The 24,636-nt window shown below is 44.2% G+C and overlaps 1 protein-coding gene across 1 annotated transcript in view; it reads left to right on the top strand.

Moving 5' to 3' along the window:
- The window catches only part of PINX1 (PIN2 (TERF1) interacting telomerase inhibitor 1), a 94,006-nt gene extending 74,215 nt beyond the window's left edge, over positions 1-19,791 (top strand). Inside the window, exon 7 of the mRNA XM_074991483.1 lies at positions 17,412-19,791. Within this exon, the coding sequence (XP_074847584.1) occupies positions 17,412-18,011 (600 nt within the window). The 3' untranslated portion in view covers positions 18,012-19,791. The remainder of the gene's footprint in view (positions 1-17,411) is intronic.
- The last annotated feature ends 4,845 nt before the right edge of the window (positions 19,792-24,636 follow it).

Here is a 24,636-nt window from a genome sequence, read left to right as displayed (position 1 = left end):
TAGTTCTTCGAAGAGTTCCCTGGTCGGTGCCCCACCGTAGGTGATTTGGCATCTGGTGCTTCTAGACACAGAATTTAGATAGCTGTGCCCTAATAGTCCATGCACCTACAAGGGCCACTGTGAATGGCTGCAAGGGGCTATCTCACATTCACAACCAACCAATCTCCAGTTCCTTTTCTAGGGCCTTTGGCATGAGTCAGAGTGGCGGCAGAGCCTCGGCTTCCCAAGCTACTAGTTCGACTTTTCTTTTAATTCCTTTTAATGTATTTTCATTTCCCTTTTCCCCCTTCTGGGGGCATTTTTTTGTCTTTCCTTAGCGGGCGGCTTTTTTTGTTATCCCTCTGCCACTGACACCTTGTGCACCACCGGCTCTTATGCCCTCAGCAGTTTTCACTAGGCCATCCCATTGTTCCTCTGCAGTACCACAAGCTGTGCCAGGTTCTTCTGGATTCAGATGCTGCCCCTACTGCCTGTTATCTGTACCGGTTTCATATGGGGACACACACTGCATCCAGTGTCTTGGGGAGCTCCATGTCCCTCAAAAATGTCCCCCTTGTAAAAAGCTTACAGCCAGGACACTAAAACCTCCGAATTTCTAACCCTGATTATTACTGATGAAGAAATCCCTGTGATTTGCCTTGGGCCCTAAGTCCGGGACCTACAGCTGCCTCAGACAAGGGATCCACTTGAACAGCTATGGTCAAAGGACCTGATCCCCAGAAAGGCCACCAAACATCGACCCAGTCATCACCGCAGTGAGACCAGCTAAAGTGAAAACAGTCCCCAGATACAAAAACGACAGCACCAAAAACCTCGGGCCTTGAGATGCCAGGTAAGTCCACCCCTGGGATGTCCCAAGGAGCTGCTGTCTCACAGGTAGGCTCTTTTGCCAGTGTGCAAGCACACACCAGGCTCCCAACTCAACATCAACTGTGCCTCAGTCTGCCTGGGCACCTCATAGAGAAACAGCATAGTCTTCTGCTATTCCACGACCTCAAAAAACCCTGGGACCGACAGCTCGCATTCACCCTGCCATGCCATCCCCAGCACTGACCCCCCGGTACCTCAGCCTTTCACTGGACCTTCAAGTGACAGGCTCGGTCACAGCACTCCCCTTGAGACTGTCAATGTTCTGAAGATATCTCTAAGCCTGTCTACCTGTCCTGTGCGTGCCCCTCCACCCTGTTCTGCTGAACCAAAACCTCCCATCTCCCCCCAGTGATGGCATAGAGTTGGAGTCATAACCCACAGCAAAGCAACATAGACACAGAGATCCACTCAGCTCTGAGAAAGCTCAAAGGGACTTGACCCAGTACTCAGGTGCACAGTCCCATTGGGACCAAAACCTTAGGTAAATCCATCTCACTATCCATGGAATTCATAGAAAGCTAGCTCATAAGCTTGCTCCCTTTATCAGTGAGAGAGAGGTGCAAATCTATTGTGCTCCCCACCCTCACATACCAAAGTAATTATTTTCAGAGTTTAATAAATAAAAGTGATTTTGTTAAGTGTAAAAAGTGCTTGTAAGTGATAACAGACAGATCAAAGTAAGGTACTAAGCAAAATAAAACAAAACACACTAGCTATACCAGTATGGCTATGGTCTGAAGAAGTGGGTCTGTGCCATGAAGGCTCACCTAATAAATTATTTTGTTAGTCTTTAAAGTGCTACTTGACTGCTTTTTTGTTTTGATAGTATATAGATTAGCACAGCTCCCTCTCTGTTAGCTAAATCTAATACACTAAAAGACAGCATTACAAATCATAATTTCTTACCCTCGTTCTTACTGCAAGTTAAGTCCTTCTCAGGCCAGAGATGTCCTTTCTGACCTGGGTCCAGCAGTTTTCCCCCACCCCACTTATTGCGGTTCTTTTTTTGTTTCCAGGTGTTTTCATGTGTCCTCTTGTGGTCAGCAGGCAATCTGTAAAGCCAGCTGAAGACCCCCATTTTTTTGCTTCCCTTTCCTTATGTAGAATTTCCCTTGGGCAGGGAGGTTTTGGTCAGTTCCCCACCTTCCCCCAACCCCACGGAAAAGTATAAACTTCAAGATGGTGATGTGGTCACATGTCTTTGTAGAGCCAATCATAGCCCATGCTTACAGGAAAAGTGAGACTATTCACAAATCACTGTCCCAAATCCTCAACCATTCACTTGGTTAAGCACCACTAATGGGACTCACTTAGTACATCTAAATCAGTAAACAGGTTTATGCTTCATATGCTTAACATCAAATATAGGAATAATTAGACCTGCCTATGGAATCTGCACTACGTCGTATCTGATGAAGCGGGTGTTTGCCCACAAAAGCTTACGCTCCAAAATATGTTAGTCTATAAGGTGCTACAGGACTTCTCGTTTCTGAGGAATAATACATGCTCACAAATAGAATATGCACATTCGGGGTTACAAGCTTTCCAATGATAGGTTACATTCACTATTTTGCATAAAACATATGTGGGCTAGGCATATTCATGTTTGTAAATGTATTTTCGTAAAGAATATGAAATATACCGTCACACTGCAGACCTGGCTTTCTCTTCAGTTGAAGCGTGCTCCAGTTTGGTACCAATGGCAAACTGATCAGGCTGACACCGAGGCATACTATTGTTCCCAGCCCTTCAGCTTTGCCTGTCTCCAATGATGACAAGGAAGACACTGACTCAGGCCTGCATACTCCTCGCCCACCCCTCTCCTAAGGCTGGCCCCCCTCACTACCAGTCCGTGGACTTCCCTGAGTAGTCACAGCACCCTGTCTTCCACCTTCTATGTCCCCACTGCCTAAATGGCCATTTTGGCACCCTGCTCCCTCCAGAACATCTCACTTTCCTACCATGGAAGCACCACTTTCCAAGATACTGGACGAGGAAGCGGATGACTGGGGGCCTTCAACTGAAGGTGAATCACTACCACCCGCACATATATCTCCTCCTCATCTCCTGAAGACACCATCATGCCACCATCACATTGGAAGATGACTTCAGATGCTTTCAGAACCTTTTAAAAGAGTTTTGTAGTTCCTTGACATAACCCTATCAAAGCTCCCTAAAACTCAGCATAATCTCACTTACGTTCTCCACGTGTTCCTGTTGGCTAACATTGCCTTGCCAATGATCATCTTATCTGGGTCCATTATGGTGTCAGTCTGGCAGATTCCCACCATAGCCCTCCCTCTCCTCCAAAAGATCAGACAAAAATACTATTTCTGGACAAAAGGGGCTGAACTTCTCTCTACCCATCCAGCCCCAACTTAACGAGTCATGGAGGTGGTAAATGAGTAGGGCAAACAACAGTCCAGGTTAGCCCCCATACAGTAAGGATGGGAAGAGGTTTGACTTCTTCAGGAGGAAAGCCTGTTCCTCCACCACTCTCCATTTATGCATTGAGAACTACTCTGCACTGTTACCAAAGTACATGCACAGCCTCTTCCTGAAAATATTGTCCTTTGTTGAACACCTCATGGGGGACAAGAAAGAGTTGTACAAAGCAAACATCTCTGAGGGATCACTCATTGCTAGAATGGCTCTCCTGGCTTCTCTGGACTCAGCTGATACAGCAGAACACTCCATCGTGACCTCATTTTTCGCAGGCCGGGCACCCTAGCTCCACCTATTAGAGTTTCTGAGAGAGGCCCAGGCCACAGTCAAGGATTTGCCTTTCAAGGGCCACAAATTATCTGCAGAGGCTGCAGCCACATCCTGCTATACTCCTAAGGACTCCCAGGCCACCTTGAAAACCGTTGCAATCTATATCCTTCTCTAGAGAAACAAACAGAAGATTTTGCAGTCCAATGTTTCAAGCAATGCCTTACTCTCAACTGCAGTGTCGTTGCTCCCAATGGTGCCAACAGGCAGACCAAACAGGCACAGACCTCAGACCAGCCAACTACATCCCAGTCATCCAGCACTCGACAATCATTTTGGAAGTTTGGTCCAGGGTACAAGGCCTCTCCATTCTCCAATCCCAATTTCTTGTTCCACTCCAACACCATTTGGGGACCAGCTGACTTCCTTTTACCCACTCTGGAATGATATCACGACAGGCAGATCGGTTCTGGAAATCATCCAGCAGGATTATTCCGTCTCTTTTATGTCTATTTCTCCCACCACCTTTCTTTTCTTCATTTAGGAGACCCATTTCACAAGGTCCTCCGAGAAGAGGAAATAAACCTTCTCTTGGAATGAGGAAACAAAGTACCAATAGCACCTCAACACATAGGTACAGGGTTCTATTCCTGGTACTTCCTTATGCAGAAGAAGAATGGAGGTGATGACCTATTCTGGATCTATGCAAGCTCAACAAGTTTATGTGAACCCAACATTTCAAGCAGGTAATCCTGGCAATCATAATCCCCCATACTGGCATGAAGATTAAAAGAACTGGATTTGTTTAGTTGGGCAAAGAGAAGGCTGAGAGGGGACATAATTGTAGCTTTCAAGTACCTAACGGTGTTACAAGGAGGAGGGAGAAAAATTATTCTCCTTAGCCTCTGAAAATAAGACAAGAAACAGTGGGCTTAAATTGCAGGAAGGAAGGTTTAGGTTGGACATTAAGAAAAAATTCCTGTCAGGGTGGTTAATTGCTCGAATATATTGCCTAGAGTGGTTGTAGAATCTCCATCATTTGGAGATACTTAAGAACAGGTTAGATAAATATCTAACAGGGATGATCTAGATGGTGTGTGTTCCTGATGTGAGGGCAGGGAACTGGACTTGATGACCTCTCGAGGTCCCTTCCAGTTCTAGCGTTCTACGATTCTGTGCTCTCCAGCCAAGTACATAAGAACATAAGAACATAAGAATGGCCATACTGGGTCAGACCAAAGGTCCATCAAGCCCAGCATCCCATCTGCCGACGGTGGCCAATGCCAGGTGCCCCAGAGAAGGAGAACAGAAGACAAGTGATTTATCTCCTCCCATCCATCTCCTGCCCTTGTTATGAAGGCTAGGGCACCATACTTTATCCCTGGCTAATAGCCATTTATGGACCTGACCTGCAAAAATTTATCAAGCTCTTCTTTAAACCCTAATAGAGTCCTGGCCTTCACAGCCTCCTCGGGCAAGGAGTTCCACAGGTTGACTGTGCGCTGTGTGAAGAAAAATTTCCTTTTATTAGTTTTGAACCTACTACCCATCAATTTCATTTGGTGTCCCCTAGTTCTTGTATTATGGGAAAAGGTAAATAATTTTTCTATATTCACTTTCTCCACACCGTTCATGATTTTATATACCTCTATCATATCGCCCCTCAATCGCCTTTTTTCCAAACTGAAAAGTCCCAGTCTCTCTAGCCTCTCCCCATATGGGACCCTTTCCAAGCCCCTAATCATCTTAGTCGCCCTTTTCTGAACCTTTTCTAATGCCAATATATCTTTTTTGAGGTGAGGAGACCACATCTGCACGCAGTACTCGAGATGTGGGCGTACCATAGTTTTATATAGGGGAAGTATGATATCTTTTGTCTTATTATCGATCCCTTTTTTAATAATTCCTAACATCCTATTTGCCTTACTAACTGCCGCTGCACACTGCGTGGATGTCTTCAGAGAACTATCCACTATAACTCCAAGATCCCTTTCCTGATCTGTCGTAGCTAAATTTGACCCCATCATGTAGTACGTGTAATTTGGGTTATTTTTTCCAACATGCATTACCTTACACTTACCCACATTAAATTTCATTTGCCATTTTGCTGCCCAATCACTCAGTTGCAAAACATGCAAAACATACACCTAGAAATGGCTCTGATTCTCCTCTTGGTGCAAATCTCACTGCATGTCTCCTCTCTCCACTCTCATTCCAAAGTCCTGGACTATTTTCTTAAGCCTGAGAAAATCCAGCCTTTTCCAACAGCTCATAAAGGTCCACTTAGCCACAGTTACCTCAGTGCACCTCGAGGTAGATGGCACTTCCATCTTTGCCCTCCCCATTATCAAAAGCTTTCTTAAAGTCTTAACCAGTGTCTTCCCACCCCTAAAAGACCCTGCCTGCATGTGGGATCTTAACGTTGTGCTCTGCATCCTTTTGGGTAAACAGTTTAAACCCCTTGCAACATGCTTTTTCCTGCACCTGTCCATGAAGGTCACCTTTCTCATACCTATCACATTGGCATGAGGGTGGGGGAATTAGGAGCCCAGTGGCCTCTCTACCTTATACCATATTTCAGAAGGACATGGTCATTTTATGCCTCCATCCCAAATTCATTCCAAAAGTGGCATCTCCATTTTACTCTTAACCTATATATTTACCTGTGTTTTTTTTCCCCCAGATCTCACCCAGATGCCTTGGGAAGCCTCTTTTCACATATTCAGTGTAGGCAGAGCTCTCTTGCCTTCTGCCGGAGAGAACAAAAACATTCAGAAAGTGCCCCCAACCCCCAGCCACTCTTTGTCTACCACCAAGCAGTGGTTGGTCATGCATGCAGGATAGCTCCTTGGAGGTAGCCTCTGCAAACGCACTGCCAAACAAGGCACAGCTACCTAAAGTCTCTGTCTAGAAGGACAAGGCTCCAAGGCACCTAAGGTGGAGCAACTACAGGGGCAACCATCTCAAAGAACCTCAGTTACTGCACAAGGTGAGCAATCTTCTCTTCAGGGCTGCCTAGGTCTGTTTGGAAGGCAGTACCGGGACCATTGCAGCACTGAAATAGCGTTAAGTGTAGAATGTAAAGAATGAGCTGAGGTGATCTTTGGGATCAAGGGTTGCGATTGTATTTGAAAAAGAGTATGTGGTCATGCTGTTGAAGACTCATCGTGCATAAGTACAAAAGGACTTGACTGAGATGAGGCTGCATGCTCATCTGTAACCAGTGTCTCTTTGGAACACATCACCCAGCCATCTTTACGGTTGCATAAATATAAGGGCTTGGTGTTTACACAGTACTTCTCCCCTCAAAGGATCTCAAAGCACTTTGCAAACATTTAATTAATGAAAGACATACAATTACCTTGTGGGCTGGTTAAAGGTTATTAGATCCATTTTACGCACATCGGGGTAGCCTGCAGCTCAGAGAGAGAAAGTGACTTCTCATGGAAGACTGTATTGAGAGTCGACAGCAGAGCTAGGAATAGAGTATGGGAAACCTCACTCTCCCACTCCTGTGCTCTGATTACTGGACCATATTTCCTCTGTTATTAAACAAAGTGAGAACGCACTGATTAGGGCTTCTAAATAAGTCCCTTGGAAGAGGGAAGATGAGGTCACTGTTTGGATCTCTGTGTTGTGTGAGTAGAGGAATCCAAAGGGAAATACCTTCTTTAGCCTTGTTTATTAGATCTAACGCACAGCTGTAATTTACAAGGAAATGAATAGGAAGAGGCGTTTTGTGACCTCAGCTGTGGAGGTAGAGTGGTTTGGATGTCACCAGAATATCTAGGTGTCCAGCTTTCTTTTTTTACTGCTTGTTACTCTGTGCATCAGTACAACATTTAAGGTCTTTTGCCTCTTTCCTTATCCCCCAAACATCTTCCTATCACATCTCAGATGTTATCTCCTCCCACTGTGTGGATTTGCCTGCACAGTTGTTTGCTTACACTAAAATACTTGCCATTCTACTCTGAAAAGTGTCACTAGGAGAGCAGCACCATGAGGTTCCTTGTGAATTTTTATGTGACACCAGATCACATTTGCTAAGTAAGTGTTAGAAAAAATGCACGTCCTGACTGTCCAGCCTGTGATCTGAAAGACAAGCGAGTCTATTATGGGTGTTATGTCACCAGTCATTAAAACTTTGCTGGCCAAATTTTTATTTGGTGTACCTGTGCAACTCTGTCGTCTTCACATTCTGCCGTGAGTTACATCTGTCTTCAATGGGGTTGAACAAGTGTAACTGAAGACAAAATTTGGCTCTGCACTTGGAGTTTATGTGTATGTCTGTAATGAGAAATGAACCAGATTAGAATCCAGCTGTCTTCCAGAGCACACAGCTCTGTAGAGCTGACTGGAGTGATCAGCAAAAGAAGTGTTTTGTTTCTAAAATAAGGAAAGTAGAATTCTGGCTACATCAGGTTTACAGCGGTTGAATTTTAACTTGAAACCACATCTCAATTTGAAGAAAAATTAAAGCCGAACTTGGCCATTTGCAGAGATCTTTGGCACAAGTTCTTGGCAGCAGGTTTATGAAAATACCTGGCATGTTTAGCACTCTTTTAACTGAAGTGTGTCATTTTGTTTAAATTCAAGACTTAATAAATACAGCAGCACATATACAGTAAATACTCAGAAGAATGTCTGTCTAATGTCTTGGAACCCATATTTTCACTGATACTTAAAGTATTTTCAAGATATATACAGCAGGACTTTTATAGTGCAGTGTTCTTCTGTTTTCTTCTCCAAAAACTTCCTTGTAAGCATGGATTCACTATAATAGGCAAGCATCTATCTGTAGAAAGATCCTTCAGTGCCTCTGCCATAAAAATGGTGGTGCGCGCGCACGCACGCACGCGCACACACACACACACACACACTTGCAGAGGGAAGCAGTTGTAGCAAAACTGGTTCCTCTTCACTCCTTGCAGGAAACAGCTGCATTAAGGCTAGAAGCCACAGATTCTTCCTTTCTCCTTCTGTAGGCTACTACCCAACCCCTGTTGTTTTGTGCTTACTTAGAAGAGAGAGCTGGGAGAAGGAGATGCTGATCGCCAATGAATGCAGCATATAGCATCTAACTGGTGACAACATATTTTCCAAGGTGTCTAGAGCAGTAGAAGCTCCTTATAGGAGAGTGAAAAATAGTCATTTTACCGGTTAGAGTAGCCAAAATAAAAGTCCTTTTGAAGCATGCCGTCCCCATTCAGGATTCTAATTCTGCTACCCAATGAATGGAGTTCACGTGTTAGTGGGTTTTACAGTTTAGGTTTAGTATACGTAAGCCATTACCCCCTAGTAATGTAAGATGAGGAGAGTCTAAGGGGAAGTGAAGGAGAACAATGGATAGCAGAAAAGGAACAAGAAAGATGAGAGAGAGAAAAGACAAGGTTTGATATCTCTTCCCCTTGGATGATAGGGCCTGTTTTTAATAAAGTAGGTGGAATATATTGCTCATAGGTGTTGGCGTCACCCAGTTACTGTCTAATATTAAGTAGTGTTAAGCAAGGCTTGGAGTTATAAGGACTCCTTAGCCTGCATAGCACTATGGCAATCGCCAGATTAATCCTTAACCCTTAATTAAAGAAAACAAGGCCAGTTACCGCATTTGAAAGTAAAGTGTTAAATGACGCTTTCATTTTAGCACCATTTTTGTTCCCTTTCCATTTAGGTGGAGAAAGCTTTCAGGAGGACAAGCCCCTGTTAAGCAGTCTTTTAGATGGTATCAGAGGTGATAGTAATTGTCCTTTCGGGGAAAATATAAGTTAGTTGCAAGGAGCAGCTGTGGCTGCTAAGTCCAGTCACAGCTCACAGTTGGTGTTTGGGAGTCAGCTGCAACAGATGCTATTTTGGGTCCACTTTTCCTCACCTCTTTCATCAGGACACCTCTAAGGATTAGGATGAAGGAGGCCGGGAGATGGTGGGGGCAACAGCAGCGCTGGTTAAGCTCTCTCCCATAGCAATTTTAATTCTTAAAGTGTTTCTCTCTCACCAAAAAGGAGCAGCTGGCGAAATAACCTGTCTCCTCACTGGCTTGCCCATCGATAGGACTTAGTTTTTAACATACCAGTTTTGGTTGATTGATTTTTGGTCTCACATCTTTTTTGTTTTCTTGCCATGGATTATATTATTTTTGTTTGAACTAATCTGTCCCCCTTTCATTAACTTCTCTTAACATTTGTTATACATTATTGGGATGTTTTATGAACCGTTCCTTACTTAGTAAGAGAGAGGTAGCCGTGTTAGTCTGCACTCCAACAAAATAAAGCAGCAGAAATGGAGCACTTTAAAGACTAACAGAAATGATTTATTCAGTGATGAGCTTTCATGGGACAGACCCAGTTCTTCAGATCAAGCTCTGATAAAGTGGGTCTGTCCCACGAAAGCTCATCGCTGAATAAATCATCTTGTTAGTCTTTAAAGTGCTCCATTTCTGCTGCTTTATTTGGTTCCTTACTTAGTTAAACTTACATTTAGTGTAAACATGTAGGGCCACAACATTGTCCTTCTCCAAAGTTGTCCTTAATTTCCAGGAAGTTGCCTTGTAGGTGACGCAGCTTTGGCTTGTTGTTGCAATGTTGATCTATTATCTTTTCTTACGGTACAACCTCCAAAGTCCCTGCAAAACTAATCCTTGGTCATGGATGGATGTGGGTTTTGAAATTGCCAGAGCGTGTATCCTAGTTTGCACCTTATTACTGATATTCAGTTTGATCAATCTGCTGGATGCTGGTTCTTGTTCTGGCATGGGAGAATTGAATGCAGAATTATGCTAACATACTTCCCAAATACTATGCGTATACTAAAAACACCATTACCCTCTGTGCTGTCTGTGTGGTCCCAATCCTGCAAACAGCTCTGCACATGCTTAACTCAAGTGTTTATGGCCTATGCCTTGGTCTGACAAGCTCCTCAGAGAAGAGATCTTGTCATCTTTAATACCCATGCACATCTGTTTATTTGCTGTGCTGCTTCACATCAACATTGGACCTGTTGTTAAAAGGCACTAGGCAGCCATGAATTTTTTCCTGCCTGCCTGGTTTTACTCCCTGCACGGGAGACGTACAAGCTCAATTCTGCAATGAGGACCTAGAATTGGAGCTATGGAACTAGATTGTCTCTAAATCTCATTGGTTCGGCAAGGAAATCAGCTCTCCACTCTGACAAAGCAGAGAGGCAGGAAGTAGGATTCATAGGCTTTTTTAAGGCCAGCAGAGACCTTCATGATCATGTACTCTGATGTCCTATAGCATTGATTGTAGATATTCTCAATAACTTCTGCAACAGTCCCATTTTCTTTTGTATACGATCACATCTTTTAAAAATATATTCACCCTTATTGTACTCCAGTAACCTCAGCCCCACTGTACCTTTTATTCCATGCCATTATTATAGTCAAGTACGTGACAGCTCCTCTTAAGTCACATAACAGGGAAGTTGAGACATGGGAGAGATAAAGTGACTTGACCAAAGTGTCGTAGTGAGTTAGCAACAGAATCTGGACTCTGAATCCAGATCTTTTGACTTCCAGTCTTGTACCTGAAGCACTAAGAACAGGTTTTTGCCCTCTTTGGCGTTCACGAAATTGATTGAACACAGGATCCACTGTTGCTTATATAACAATTGCCAGTTAGTTTGTCGATTATCAATTTGTTGCTGCCTCCCTTTACCTCCTAGAAACAGGAACCCAATTTTTCTGTCTGGACTTCTGTGCTCTTAACTAACCTTCTTTACTGTCTTCTTCTGTTGTCACTTTCTCCATGTTTTCTAACAACTGCTACTTTCCCTATCAAAGGAGGCTGCATTTCATCAACGTGAGAAACATTTCCTGTACATAAGTGGTAGCTGACTTTTGGGTAGAAAGGTGTTAGGGCAGTATACGGTAGCATTTGCTGTTGACTTCAGTGGATCCAAGATTTCACACTGTAAGGCTGTTAATGCTACTAACTTATTACAGAAATCAGCTTTGGTTGTGGCATTTTTTTAGCAAAATTGTAACTATTAGCACTTCAAAGCATGTTTCTTATGGTGCAAAAAATTCAGTAATTCTGCATCTCACCTTTCTAGAGTTGGAGAGAGATCCATGTGTTTAGTTAAGGATGTTTCCATGGTTTGTTCCTCAGGTACAACATGGAAGGGGAGGAGGAAGGTTTCTGGCACTTAGCAGCCCTTCCTGGATGATTTACGATTTTATATAAACTTTCCCTAAACTGAAGGAGATTTTAGGGCTGGCACCTCCTTCCCTGTCTCCACGCCCTGCTAGTTCTGTGTTCAATGGCCCATGGTTATTAAAATTCTTATCAATATAGGAATTTCTGTGGAATTAGCTTGTTTTTCTGGAATCACAAATGCTTTCTGAAGTTATCAACTTAGCCAGAGAACAGTTTGTGTGCCTGACCGTATTTTTAAAAATAAATGTATACGGTTCAATTAATATTCACATTAAATTACAATAAATTAATTGCCAGAATGAGAATTTACCAAGAGCATTAACAAGCCCTTTCCTAATTTGCCCCAAGGTTATTGGTGCTCTGTCTCTGAGGATATTTTGTAAATGGACGAGGGTTAGTTTTAGCAAGTGACCATAGCTGAGAAAAATGGGAGCCCATTTGTCATTTTGTAGAGCACGATGCCAAAAGCATCTTTCAGGTATATGGAAAAGAAAAGAAAAGAAAATGATCCATTTAAATTTGCCTTGGCAGGGCAGCTATTTTTGATCTGTACCAATGTTGCTTGGTGGTACTTTGTTAAAAAGACAAAGCTCTGCTTCAGATATCTAACAATTTATTCTGCCTTGTCAGATTTGCTGACATCTTCCCCCCACTCAAATATACAAAAATTATGGAGGGAGGGCAATTTCAGCTTTAAATAACATTTCTTAACAAAGTCCTTCCATTGCATTAATTGCGTTTAAACTCCTCCTTTTAAACAAGGTGTATTCCTACAGGAAAAAGTACCTAATTTCTTTAAGTGTCCACACAAACATTACTGGAATCTCAAGTGTAACATTATTTTTGTTCCACTAGAATAGCTCTCTTGAGAGCAGATATGAGGAAGTAACCACTCTCAATGCATCGCTAGTAATACAAACCTGCAAATTCTTGCTCACATGAGTAACGATCAGTGAAATGAGTAAAGCCCTGTACCTGGAAATCCTCACTTAAAAACTCACAAAACCCACTTCAATGAGCTGGTTAAATATTATAACCTGAAAAAGACTGAGGCCACTTATTTATGCTACCAAACAGTAAGTACAATATTTGAGATCAGTAGTTTTATATTGACATCAGTCACCGCTGTCCTTCACCCTGTGCAGCAATTTAAATCAACGTGGGTATAAAATGCTACCATTCTAATTTGGTGGCATTTTGCACCTCGCTTTGCACTGGTACAACATAAGAATGCCCATAGTGGATCACACCAGAGGTCTAGCTAGCCTAGTATCCTGACTTGTGAGAGTGGCCATGTCCAGCTTCTTCAAAGGGAATGAAAAGAACAGACAGTGGTTGAGTAACCCATCCTGTTGTTGTCCACTTGCCACTTCTGTCAGTCAGAGATCATGGACACGCAGAACAGGTTCCCTCCATGAACATCTTGGCCAATAGTCACTGAGGGACCTATCCTCCATGAACTTGTCTTATTCTTTTTTAACTCCGTAATAGCGTTGGCCTTCACAACACCCTTGGCAGTGAGTTCCACAGGTTGGCTAAGTGATTAAATACTTTGTTTTGTTTGTTCAGACTTGGTTCTTGTATTTTGTGAAGGAGTGAGTAGCACTTCCTTCTTCACTCTCTCCACACGGTTCGTGATTTTATAAACCTCAGTCAAATTCCCCCTTCTTTCTTTTCCAAACTGAAAGGTCCCCATCTTTTGAATCTCTCCTCCCACGGAAGTTGTTCCTTCCCCGAATCCTTTCTTGTTGTTCTTCTCTGTAACTTTTCCAATTACGTGTTTTTAGAGATAAGGCGACCACATCTGTGGGCATACCCTGAGTTTATATCAAGAGGGGATGGGGAGCCTTTTTAGGGGTGGGGGCCAGTGACCTACAGAAAAATCAGTCGTGGGCCACATAAAAGTGAGAAACAAAAGAACCCCAGACCCTCACTGGCCCCTGAGACACCTCACTCCCCTCATGCTCCAGCACCATGGGCAGAGGGTGGAGAAGGGGGGACTGAGGTTCAGGGCTTCCCCCAAGCCCAGAGTAACTCTTCTGGGGGCCAGGGATGGGACCAAAAATGGAGGTTTGGGAGTGGGAGGGGCTGCCAAGGAGCAGGTGTCGGTCCTGGTTGGGAAGGAGGGTGCAGGAGTGGGCTGGGATTGGGGGATCTGGGTGGGAGGAGTGGGCTGGGGGCAGCAGTGGTGGGGTTAGGAGCGAGGTGGAGGTCTGAGTGGGAGGCGGGGTACAGGAACAGGCTGAGGAGTTGGAGCTGGGGCAGGAGGGGGTTGGGGTGGGGGAGTCTGGGTGCTGGAGTGGGGCATTTACTTACATGCATTGCCACTGCCACCCCCTCCTCCAGCTGGGGGAGCAGCAGCATGGAGAAACGCTCGCTAGAGAGGTCTTTCTCCCTGGCTCTGCCAGCCAGTCAGAGCAGTGGGAGGGCGGTGCCTGAGAGAGACCACAAGAAAAGGCTGTGTAAGCTGCTGTTCTCCCAGCCAAGGTATAGGGAGCAGGAATGGCAGCAACACAGGCAAGCAAGTGGCCCAGTCTGGCCCATGAGGCTCAGGTCTCCTCATACCCCGCTTCAGGCTGGATGCTGGGGAAAGGAGCCTTGAGCCTCGGGAGCCGGATCCAGGCAAGGTGCAGCCTCAGGTTTCCCCACCCCTGCTCTAAAGACAAGAAGATAGTCTCTGTCCCTTTCCTAACGGTTCCCAATATTCTGCTTGCTTTGTTGACTGCTGCTGCACATTAAGGGGATGTTTACAAGGAACTATCCACAATGACCCCACAATCTCTCTTGAGTGGGAACAGCTAAGTTAGTCCCCATCATTTCATATGTATCCTTGGGATTATGTTTCCAATAGACATTATACTGCATTTATCAGCATTGAATTTCATCTCCCATTTAGTTGTCCATTCACCTAGTTTTGCCAGATCCTTTTGAAGCTCTTCACAGTCTGCTTTGGACTTAATTATCTTGAGCAGTTTTGTATCATCTTCAGATTTTGCCACCTCACTCTGTGCCCCTTTCTCCAGATCATTTATGAATATATTGACTGGGATCGGTCCTCGTGCAGACCTCTGAGGGGATGCCACTTTATCCGTTTAGAAATCTGGCCATTGAATCCTACCCTTTGTTTCCTATCTTTTAACCAGTTACCGATGCATGAGAGGACCTTCCCTCTTATCCCATGACAGTTTACTTTGCTTAAGACTTTGGTGAGGGACCTTCTCAAAGGCTTTCTGAAAATCCAAGTCGACTATATGCATAGTATAAATGGCTATCTATAAAGTCCAGTGGATGGTGAACTGGGTCCTTCGTTGCTCCGTTGATACAAGCGTTTCTGAATGGAAGACACCAACTCCTGACGTCACCCTCCATACTGTCTTTAAATATAATCTATGGTGAGGGACTTCTGCCCATGAGCGTTGGAGTCTGTTTTCTTGTTGCTCTTTTCATTCTCTGTGTTATGAGTTGCTGTGAGGGTGGGTTTCAGACAATTAGATTTAACAGTTATTTAAAAATACGTACTGTTTGATCTGAGATGATTGATGTACATATTGAGCATTTCTAGGTAGCCTGTCACATTGGAATATAAGCTTTAGTGTCTAAAAGACACCACAAAATGAACAACAGGTTAATTCTGAGCGCTAGATATCTGTATCTCCACTTCAGAGTTTGGACAGAGCTTTGCTTATAAATAATGGGCAACTTAGCAAGCTTTACATTTTCGATCAGTTTATTTGTCGCTTTATGAAAAAGTTAGTCTTTTTCTTAATCCCATATGTCCATTACTCAGCCAGGTGACTCCTGGCTTCTTCTGTATTTATATTCTAGATAAAGGATCTGTTCTTCAACCATGCACATGCGGAACAGCTGTTGAGTTCAGCAGTGGTTCTGGGTGTGAAAGGTTGCTAGCATCTGGCCTGTACTGGAGTTTGTTGTTTTGGATAGGTTTTTTTGTGAAAATCCGTGTTCTATTAAGAGAACATATTAAGGTTGCAGCATCAAGCATGCAAAAGTTAAGAAATGCCCGAACTATGGATGCTTGTACATAATTGAAAAATGTGTTGTTTTCCCCTTGCCTCATTCTCAGAAACAGTTGAGCTGTTTTTTGCAGAAATCTCCCCAGAATGTTCAGTCTGGGGCAGACGCATGGCATGAAAAATATCAAATCAAACAGTTAGTCTGGCACAGTTAGAAAAAAACAGAAAGCCATCATATGATAAGTGTCCAGCAACTTAAATATATTTTAAAAATTAGCATGATAACATCAAATATTAATGTGTAGAGTCAGCTAATACGAAACAGCTATGAAGGAACTTATCTAATACCTGTGACTGTTTGAAGAAGTGTGTTACATCAGTTGCCTCCTACTAATGCTAGGTGTATTCCCTACAACATGTTCTAGTGCTTTAAGTCGTTTCCAGGGACAAGGTTCCCACCACTTCCGTTGGGAGACTTTGCCACAGATTAATCGAGCTCACCAAATTTTTTTTCTCACCACTTCTTGGGGAGGCAGTTATGCCTGTACAAAATGTGTGTAGTACACTATTATGCTTCTGGAGCATTTGCAGTGTGCTTTGCAGTTGCATTGGGTAGGTTTCGTTTGCATATGGTGCAGACCAATAAAGGATCAGACCCCCTTCAGTCTAAATGTTCCTTGTCTTAATTTTAGTTCTGTTTTCCTCACTGTGCCTTGTGTGGTGCCAAACTATTGGCAGTGTTCACAAGAATTGTTGTATGATCTCTCCTTTCCATTTCCAGTTTAAGAAGGTGGGTGGGTTGGCTGGTTTCCTCTCCTCCCTGCACTGAGGGCTACTAGATCTTACACCCACTGAAATCCATGGGACTTCTGCCATGACTTCCAGAGTGCGTAGGGTCTGACACTTGATCAGCATTTCCCCAACTGTGTTCCGTGGACCATTGGTGTTCCATGCAGTGTGAATATCTGTGCAAAAAAAGTTGATGCTAGCAATATTTTTCCTTCTAAAGTACTAAATATGATATTGCGTGTGTATCAAAAACACAAAGATATTTGAATAGTATTTAGATCGTAGGTATATTAATGTTTAAAACACATTCATAACAGTATAGTTAAGTGACTCATGCCTAAACAGAGAGAAGAATCAGAGGAAGAATATTTTTCCATACCTAACCTGTTTTGCATTACTTTTTCATAAAACATGTATGGGCTTTTTTAAGCTTTAGGGAAAGACAGTCCTGTGTTTGAATGATATTTTCCTTTCTATTTTTGTACAAAAGAACAACACTAACCCATCCTCCTTTTGGCTGTTATGTTGCTGTTTTGTTTTGGGTTTGTACTTAATTTTTAATTTGTATACTTAATTATGGGGTTGCTAACCATCCTATCAGAAGGACGCTAGTTGTTCATTTGGATTATTTTCTCTTGTTATATTTGTTCTTTGTAAAATAAACAACATCCAAAAAAACCGCTAACTCTTAAATCGACTTTTGAGCATTCCACATGGTAATTTTTTGGTATTAAACCCTCCACCCCGACCAGCATATATGCATTCAGTCAATATATTCCTAGCCCAAAAGCGTTCGGTTTGAGAAACGCTACCCTAGATACTTGTGGTGCTTTCTCTTTAGATGTTGAAATGCAAAAAAAATCTTCCTTGATTACCTTTAATTTTTTTCCCCCAGGAGGACAACACCCATGCAGGTTCTCTGGAGGAGGACGGAAAAAATCAGCATAGGATGCCGGAGCCAGTGGACAATAGCAAAACAGTGACCAGCACCATGACTGTGCAAGAGTATTTTGCCAAACGCATGGCAAAACTGAAGAAATTCCAGAACGAACCAGAGTGTGAGTTACCTGATCCTGGGACAACCACAGCTGAAGTCTTGGAGTCCTCACAAGAACTGAAGAGAAAATCCAGAAAGAAAAAGAAAAGCCACAGAAATGATGAGGCAGAGAACATGGATAGTTATGAAGAACCGAAGGTGAAATGCTCCAGAACAGATGTCTTGAGGGGGGAAGACCTGGAGACTGCAGACACTGAGTACCCACCAGGGAAAAAGAAAAAGAAAGCTAAAGATCGGCACAAAGGTGAAGATGTCAGTTGTGTTTTCAGGAGGAATGGAGAGGTTTACCCTGGAACCTCTGACTGGGAAAATCTTGGTGAGGAAATCGCTGAGGCAAAGCAAAAGAAAACATATAAGAAAAAACACAAAAAGCAGAAAAAAGAGGCGGCTGAATACGTGGATGGAGTGCAGAGAAAAAAGAAGAAACATTCGTGTTAACTTATCATTGTCTCAGGCTTTGGAAAGAGTTAGATGTTGACATGTTGAATACGAAGCCTTATGTAAACACTAGCCCGACATGAAAATGTAGTTCATCCCATGTGTAGCGCTCTGTCTCTATCAGTGCTGAAACCTCCCTTTCTTTAAACTCAGCTCTTATTGGCAGGGTGGGAAGATGTTGTTCCTGGCCTCATAGCTGGGGGTGGAGCATGTATATTAACTCTTCTACAAACCAGTGCTATGAGTGCGGCTCATGCCAAGTCTGCTCAGCATGGGCTTTGTGACAACTGGGTATAAATGTAGTTAGGCTCTGCCTGTGCTCGCGTAATCAGCAGTTAGCGTCCTCCTTCCTGCCCGCCAACAAGATCTAAAGGAGTGTCTGATTCTGTGCTGTTATGCTGTACAATTTCACTGAAGTCAGATACCAGTTGCTAATGTGGGAAGGGAACACGGTTTAAACGGTGGTATAGCAGGACTTTGTGTTAGAATCGAAAATGTCTGCAGATCGCTACTGACTCCCCTCTTCCTGGACTTGAAGAAATGTAATTCAGTTGCATTTCTTATCTCTAGTTTCTTTTTTGCCAGCCCAGTTGCCTCCTGTGAATCTGAGCCTGTACTGTATAGCAGTGTATGGCCTTCTGATCCATTTCCTTTAGTAGCTAAAACACATTTTGCTTCCTCTTAAACTTCCTTCTCTAATTAAAGGATTATGCCCATGTGTCATTGCTGGAGACTGGAACAAAATAGTTCCCTGGTCAGTAGCTAACTATGGCCAGGTAGGTATTATGTTATTACAGAGCTACACAAGGATTCTTTTTAGTGGCCTTGTCTGTGTAGCTAACCTTATAGACTACAATCTGGTACTTACAGTGTTCAAAATGCCGCACTTGAGGAGCCTTGTACATGGCACACCTGTGAGGAGCAGAAAGTGTTTAACAAATGTCTCTGTTCACCTGTGCTGAGGGCAGGAGTTGCTGTTTGCACAAGGAAAACCTAATTGAATAGTATGGTTTAGCTATTGACATGCATTAAGATTTGTCTTTACATTTAAACTGGGGGAACAGCTGAGGCTGGGAAGGACAAGCATAAAGGTCGAGGACCATATTCTGGCACGCTTACTCCGGGGTGACATCACCAAGAGATACTTGAGTGAGGGAGCCTACGGAGGCATTTTCCGTTGAACCCTTCTACAACTTTGAGCCTCATTCCGGTTCCATTTACTTCACGGGCAGGTGGGAGGCACTCCACTGAAGTCAGGAGAGTTGCTCTGGATTTAAGCCAGTGTTTTCAGCCGAGGGGGGGTTGGGGTTTTATTGCGTTGGTATGACGTGATGGAAAACCCTGCTAAGATGCAGGCTACCATGTATGAACCTGCACCAGCTGGCTGTTCTAGAGCCTGAGAGAAACCTGTACTGCAACCTGGACCGTTAACATTGCTTCAGACCTGCTAGCCTTCATCTCAGTGGGCCTTTGCAATTGTGTCACACTCACACGAGTGAAAAATGCAGCCTCTTTGCCCAGCTGGCCGTAGCCATTTCCTGCTGTGGGATTACTCCAGATTTACATCAGCGTAACACGGATCTTGGGCTTTTTTGCTTTCCACGCTGTGTTGTTTGGCTTTTAATCCCTCTGACTTTTACTTTTCATGACTGCAAATATTGGTTGCCATGATGCTGCTCTGGCTGGTGCTGCTACATGGTTTTTGTAAGCAACATGTCACTTACACCGTGTAACTCTAATACAGACTCCAAATAAACTGCAGACCTGATGGAGAAAAAAAGTGTCAGTGTCTCAGTGAAAGGGGCCAGCTAACCATGCTGTGATTTGCTGTGTGAATGATCTGAGCGGGGTGGGCCTGCCTCCAAGAAGCAAATCAGAATGACCCAGGTAACGTACTGCTCCCAATGAGAGTGTGTAGTGCTGCCTATTCAGGGCCAAAATCTGACCTTTGACCTCGATTTTCATTGGCTGAGTGTTACTGCTTTCATCAGGGATGAATTAAAAGTCAGAGGTGCTTTTAAATGAATAGGTTTACCTCCCCGCCCAGTTAACATTGATCTTTTTGTTTGTTCTCTATGTTGGACTTTACTGAGTTTCTAAATACTGTTACCAAGACCCATCTCAGTCAAAACAAGTGTAAAATGAGGAGTAATTTCGAAGGCAGTGGATTTAGTGCAGTTAAAGACAACCTAACCAGTCTCACCAATGGAGGAGAGAGGGGGTGTTAAGTGGGGAGCCCAGGGCTCCCATCCACTGCCACTGCCACTGCTACTGGAGGAGAGGCATCAGCCAGAGTCCCAGGCCCTTTAAATCACCACTTGTGCCTCATGCTCTGATTGGCTCTCAGGGCTGCAGGACGCAGGGGCAACACAGTGCACTCTGAGCAGCACTGAGGGCTGGCCCCCTCAGTCCCGCCACTTCCACCTGAGGCCCCGCCTCTTCTGCCTAAGGTCCTGCCCCTTCTGGGACAGAAGACCCTGACCTCCCCTGCCTTGCCCAGCAGCCTGGCAAGTCTGTCAGGCTCCATGAATGTAACAGATTAAAATCTGGCATAAAGATTCTCTGCCTGAATGGAAAGAAAGGGAGAAAGTTCTTCAGTAGCGGGGTTGTCATGAAGGGGAATATTTCTTTCACAACGGAGAAACTAGAGAAAGACATTTATTTTGCCATTTGTTTTCTGTGTTATTCCAGGCACTCAACTTGTGGAGGTATTTTAAAAATCCCTTCCTAGCAGATGCTGTCCAGAGAAATGGATGTTTGAACAAACAAGGACAAGCTTAAGATCACATGTTGTTAAAGGGGCACAGCTGAGGCTGATTTGGCCCAAAATTGTGGCTTTTCTAAAACAAACTTTCAGAAAATAGGACTTTCCTACAATTAAACATTCCCATGCTGTATTTATGGCCCAAAAAACATTGTAGCGTGAGCAAGAGCACCGGAAAGTGAAATTAGTTGGAAACGATAAAGTGAAATTGACTATTTTATTTTTACTTTCAAATCAAGCAGGTTCCACAAGCAGCATAAATAGGCAAATATTTTTCAGTTTTGCTAACCTGGAGTCATTAGTGACAGAAGAGTACGCATCTGACCAAGCGGGTCCTTGCCCACAAAAGCTTATGCTCCAACATATCTGTTAGTCTATAAGGTGCCACAGGACTTCTTCTTGTTCTCTACCTGGAACGTAATGATGAATATCTCCTCTAACTGGCCTCCGGTTGTGCCAATGTAGCTTTGCATGTTGCTGCTAGCACTTCCACTCCAAACTGCCTGCTTTCCAGGTGCAGTAATGTTACTAGCAATATAGACACAATACACTGTCCCATCCAACTTAATAGGGCTCGAGGTGAGAGCAAGAGTCTGCTCCTGCAGAGCTCAACACAGGATTGGGTCTGTATGGGGTTGGACTTTGAGAAGCAGACTCTACTTTGCAGGACACTGGTTTCTGCTTGCAGCTGATCGTGAGCACAGATCCTGGTATCTGTGTTACAAATTGGGGTCCCTGGGTCGGTCTTTATGTGCTTCTGTAAAACCAAGGACAAAAGGCTTGAGCCTGATCCAGAACTCCCTGACGTCGATAGAACTCTTTCCTTTGACTTCAGTGGGCTTTTCAGCAGCTCCTTAATCCCAATAATTGTGGGTCTGATCTTGTTTCAATGGGAGTTTTGCCTTTCAGAGGCTGAGTGAGTAATAACAGACCAAGTGTATTTACTAATCCACCTTGCAGTGGTCTCCCCGCAATGAAGACCGTAAAAGAATGGTGGCTCTGCCCTTGTCACAGCTACTTCTAACAGCCACACTGGAATCAAGGGGGCAGTTATTAAATTGTGGTGCTGGCTTTCCACACCTGCTACCGATTACTCTGACATGGTCACTGGAAAGGTGGCATTTTCACGTGGCCACAGTTGTCTTGATTTCACTCCAGAAGTTGCATGTTCCGGTGAGGCAGGTTTAAGCGGTGTTTAAACAGGGTGCAGAATGGAACGGATCTTACAAAGGCAATCAAAGTTTCCCACAAAAATCAGAGATACAATGTTTTCCTTTATTCTTATGTGCATTGGAGAAACCCCTAAAAGGTGGTAAAGACACAAAGGAAGATCCGGTCCCTGTTGCTTTCAGAAGAAGTTCCAGATCTTGGTCATATTTTTTTCTTGTGCCTTGTGGCAAAACTTAGGAGATGTTGTTGTGGACCAGGAGCCTGTTGTGCTAGGCACTGTGCAAATCTAGATCTGTCTACTTTTGTGACTAAGGCTAGGTCTATGCTAGGCAGATAAATTGATTGCAGATACACAATTTTAGCTACAGCTGTTGTGTAGCTAGAACTGACTTATCTGCAGTTGACTTGCCTGGCTGTCTACAAGGAGGTTGACGGGAGAAACTGTCCCATCGAGCTCCCTTACTCCTTGCGATAGCGAGGGGTACAGGGGTTGACTCCCAACCCCAGGTAGTTTGATTTTGTGTGTCTCAATCTTTCCCATAGTATGGACGAGCCCTAAGGCCCTACCAATTTCATGGCTGTGTAGAAGGTGGCAGGGCGCCTAGCTGCTAGTCTGAGTCAACCTTCCCCCGCAGAGCCGCTCTGGGGGAAGAGTTCAAACCCACCTGCAGCAGAAGCCCAGAAGTGAGGGTGATAGACCATCACTTCTGCATTGCAGCAGCTCCAGAGCTGGGCTGATGGTTCCCCTCCAGCCAGCTTCTGCCAAGGATCAGTCAACCTAGTCTTGAGGCTTCAGCCCCTGATGGCTTCTGGAAAGGGCTCAGGGCTTCCATTCCCCACAACTGCTGCCCAGGATTGAGGCTTCCCACCAGTGTTCCCTGGAAGCTGAGCGTTTGGGCAGCCATGCAGGAGTCGGTCAGGTGCCACCCAGTTGATTTGTAGAGTGCCCACCACTGGTGCCATGTGTTTCCACTCATGGTACTCAGCCACACATGCCTAGGTGCACATTACAAAATGTATTCCATGGTTTCTGCGTGCTCTTGAGATGCCCATTTTTTTCTAAGGCCCCCCAAATTTACCAGGGTTCCTGGGCACAATTGATGTCCCACTGCATAGGACTAGTAGTTAGGACCCCCTACCTGGGGGGTCCCAGCCACAGGAGGGAGATTGGACTGTCCTCCAGTCACAAGAAGGCAGCGCAGTTGTGAGGGTGGTACTCCCCAAACCCTCTCCCCAGCTCCCTTTTTTGTTGGGACTCCCACAGTCACAACACCCTGAAATTTGCAATGTGAAACTGACTAGTTTTCAAATCCTGTGTACATGAAATTGACCAGACCGGCTGTAAATTTGGTAGGGCCCTAGTGATAAAGTAAGTCTGCTGTGTTTTCTCTGGTTTAAACTGTTAGACTCAGTGAAAATGCTCCTGCCTTTTTTCCAGTGTCTAGAGCAGGTGAGGGTCCCAGGCCCTGCCCTTGATTTCAGCCAGAAGGGATCAGTCAATCAAGCCATTTCTGAGAGGTGAGTCCCTGCGGGTAAGATCAGAGGCATTTTGGCTGCACCTGTCTAGCTGCTTGTGCATGGAGGGGTGTGATGGTTTCTTGAATAAACTGTGGCTAGCTGCACCCCACATGTATCACATGCCCAGCTCTAAGTTGCAGGTGATCTGTTTGAAAGGCAACACAAAACTGCAGAAATGTCTCACTTTAGTTGGAATTCATATTCAAATCCGACACACTAACACATAGTATGAACAGACATCAATTACCTCAGGCATTACAAGGACTGCTTCCCTTCCTTTGATGCTCCTGATTATCTCAGGCAGGACAATTAACATCCCTACACCCCTCATCCCACTCCTACGTATTTGATTTGTTAGTTTTTACTGGATTTTTTTTTTTTGGTCCTCTGTACTTACAGATGTCAGTCTGTATTGGAAATGAGATTGATCTGATGAAGTGGGTCTGTCCCAGGAAAGCTCATCATTGAATAAATTGTTTTGTTAGTCTTTAAAGTGCTACATTTCTGCTGTTTTTCTGGAGTACAGACTAGCAGGGCCACCTCTCTGTTTCTGTTTGAAAGGCAGGCACTGAATTTTCTCCAAAATTGACTTGGAACCCTTTTTGCTCCAGTTCACTTTCCTACTTTCCTCTTCTGGGTGTCAAAACCTGCTGGTTTAAAGTTGGGACCGAAGCATGGAACCTGCCTCCCGTGAGCAGTCCATCTAGCTCAGTACCCTGGGGGCCAGTGCAAGATGCAACAGAGGGAATGAATAGAACATGGACATGTATCAACTGAGTCCATCCCCAGTTGTCCAGTCCCAGCTTCTGGTAATTGGAGGTTCAGGGAGACCAGAGCACAGGTTGTGTTCCTGAACATGGTGGCTCTCAACCTTCAATGGACCTATCTGCCAGGAACTTGTCTAGTTCTGTTTTGAATCCTGTTGTAAATGTACCCTTCACAACATCCCCTAGGAAGGAGTTCCACAAGTTGGCTGCTTTGGGTGATGAAGCATTTCCAGACGTTCCCTTTAAAGCTGCTACCTAATAATTCAATTGGGTGACTGCTGGTTCTTGGGTTAGGACAAGTAACACGATTTTTCTCTGTGCTATATTTAATTTTATGCATCTCTGTCCTGTCCCATCCAGTCATCACTTTTCCAAACTGACCAGTCCCACTCATCTCCCCTCATGG

The sequence above is a fragment of the Carettochelys insculpta genome, chromosome 3 (assembly GCF_033958435.1).
Source record: "Carettochelys insculpta isolate YL-2023 chromosome 3, ASM3395843v1, whole genome shotgun sequence".
Taxonomy (NCBI): Eukaryota; Metazoa; Chordata; order Testudines; family Carettochelyidae; genus Carettochelys; species Carettochelys insculpta.
This window is presented reverse-complemented; position numbering and strand designations above follow the sequence as displayed.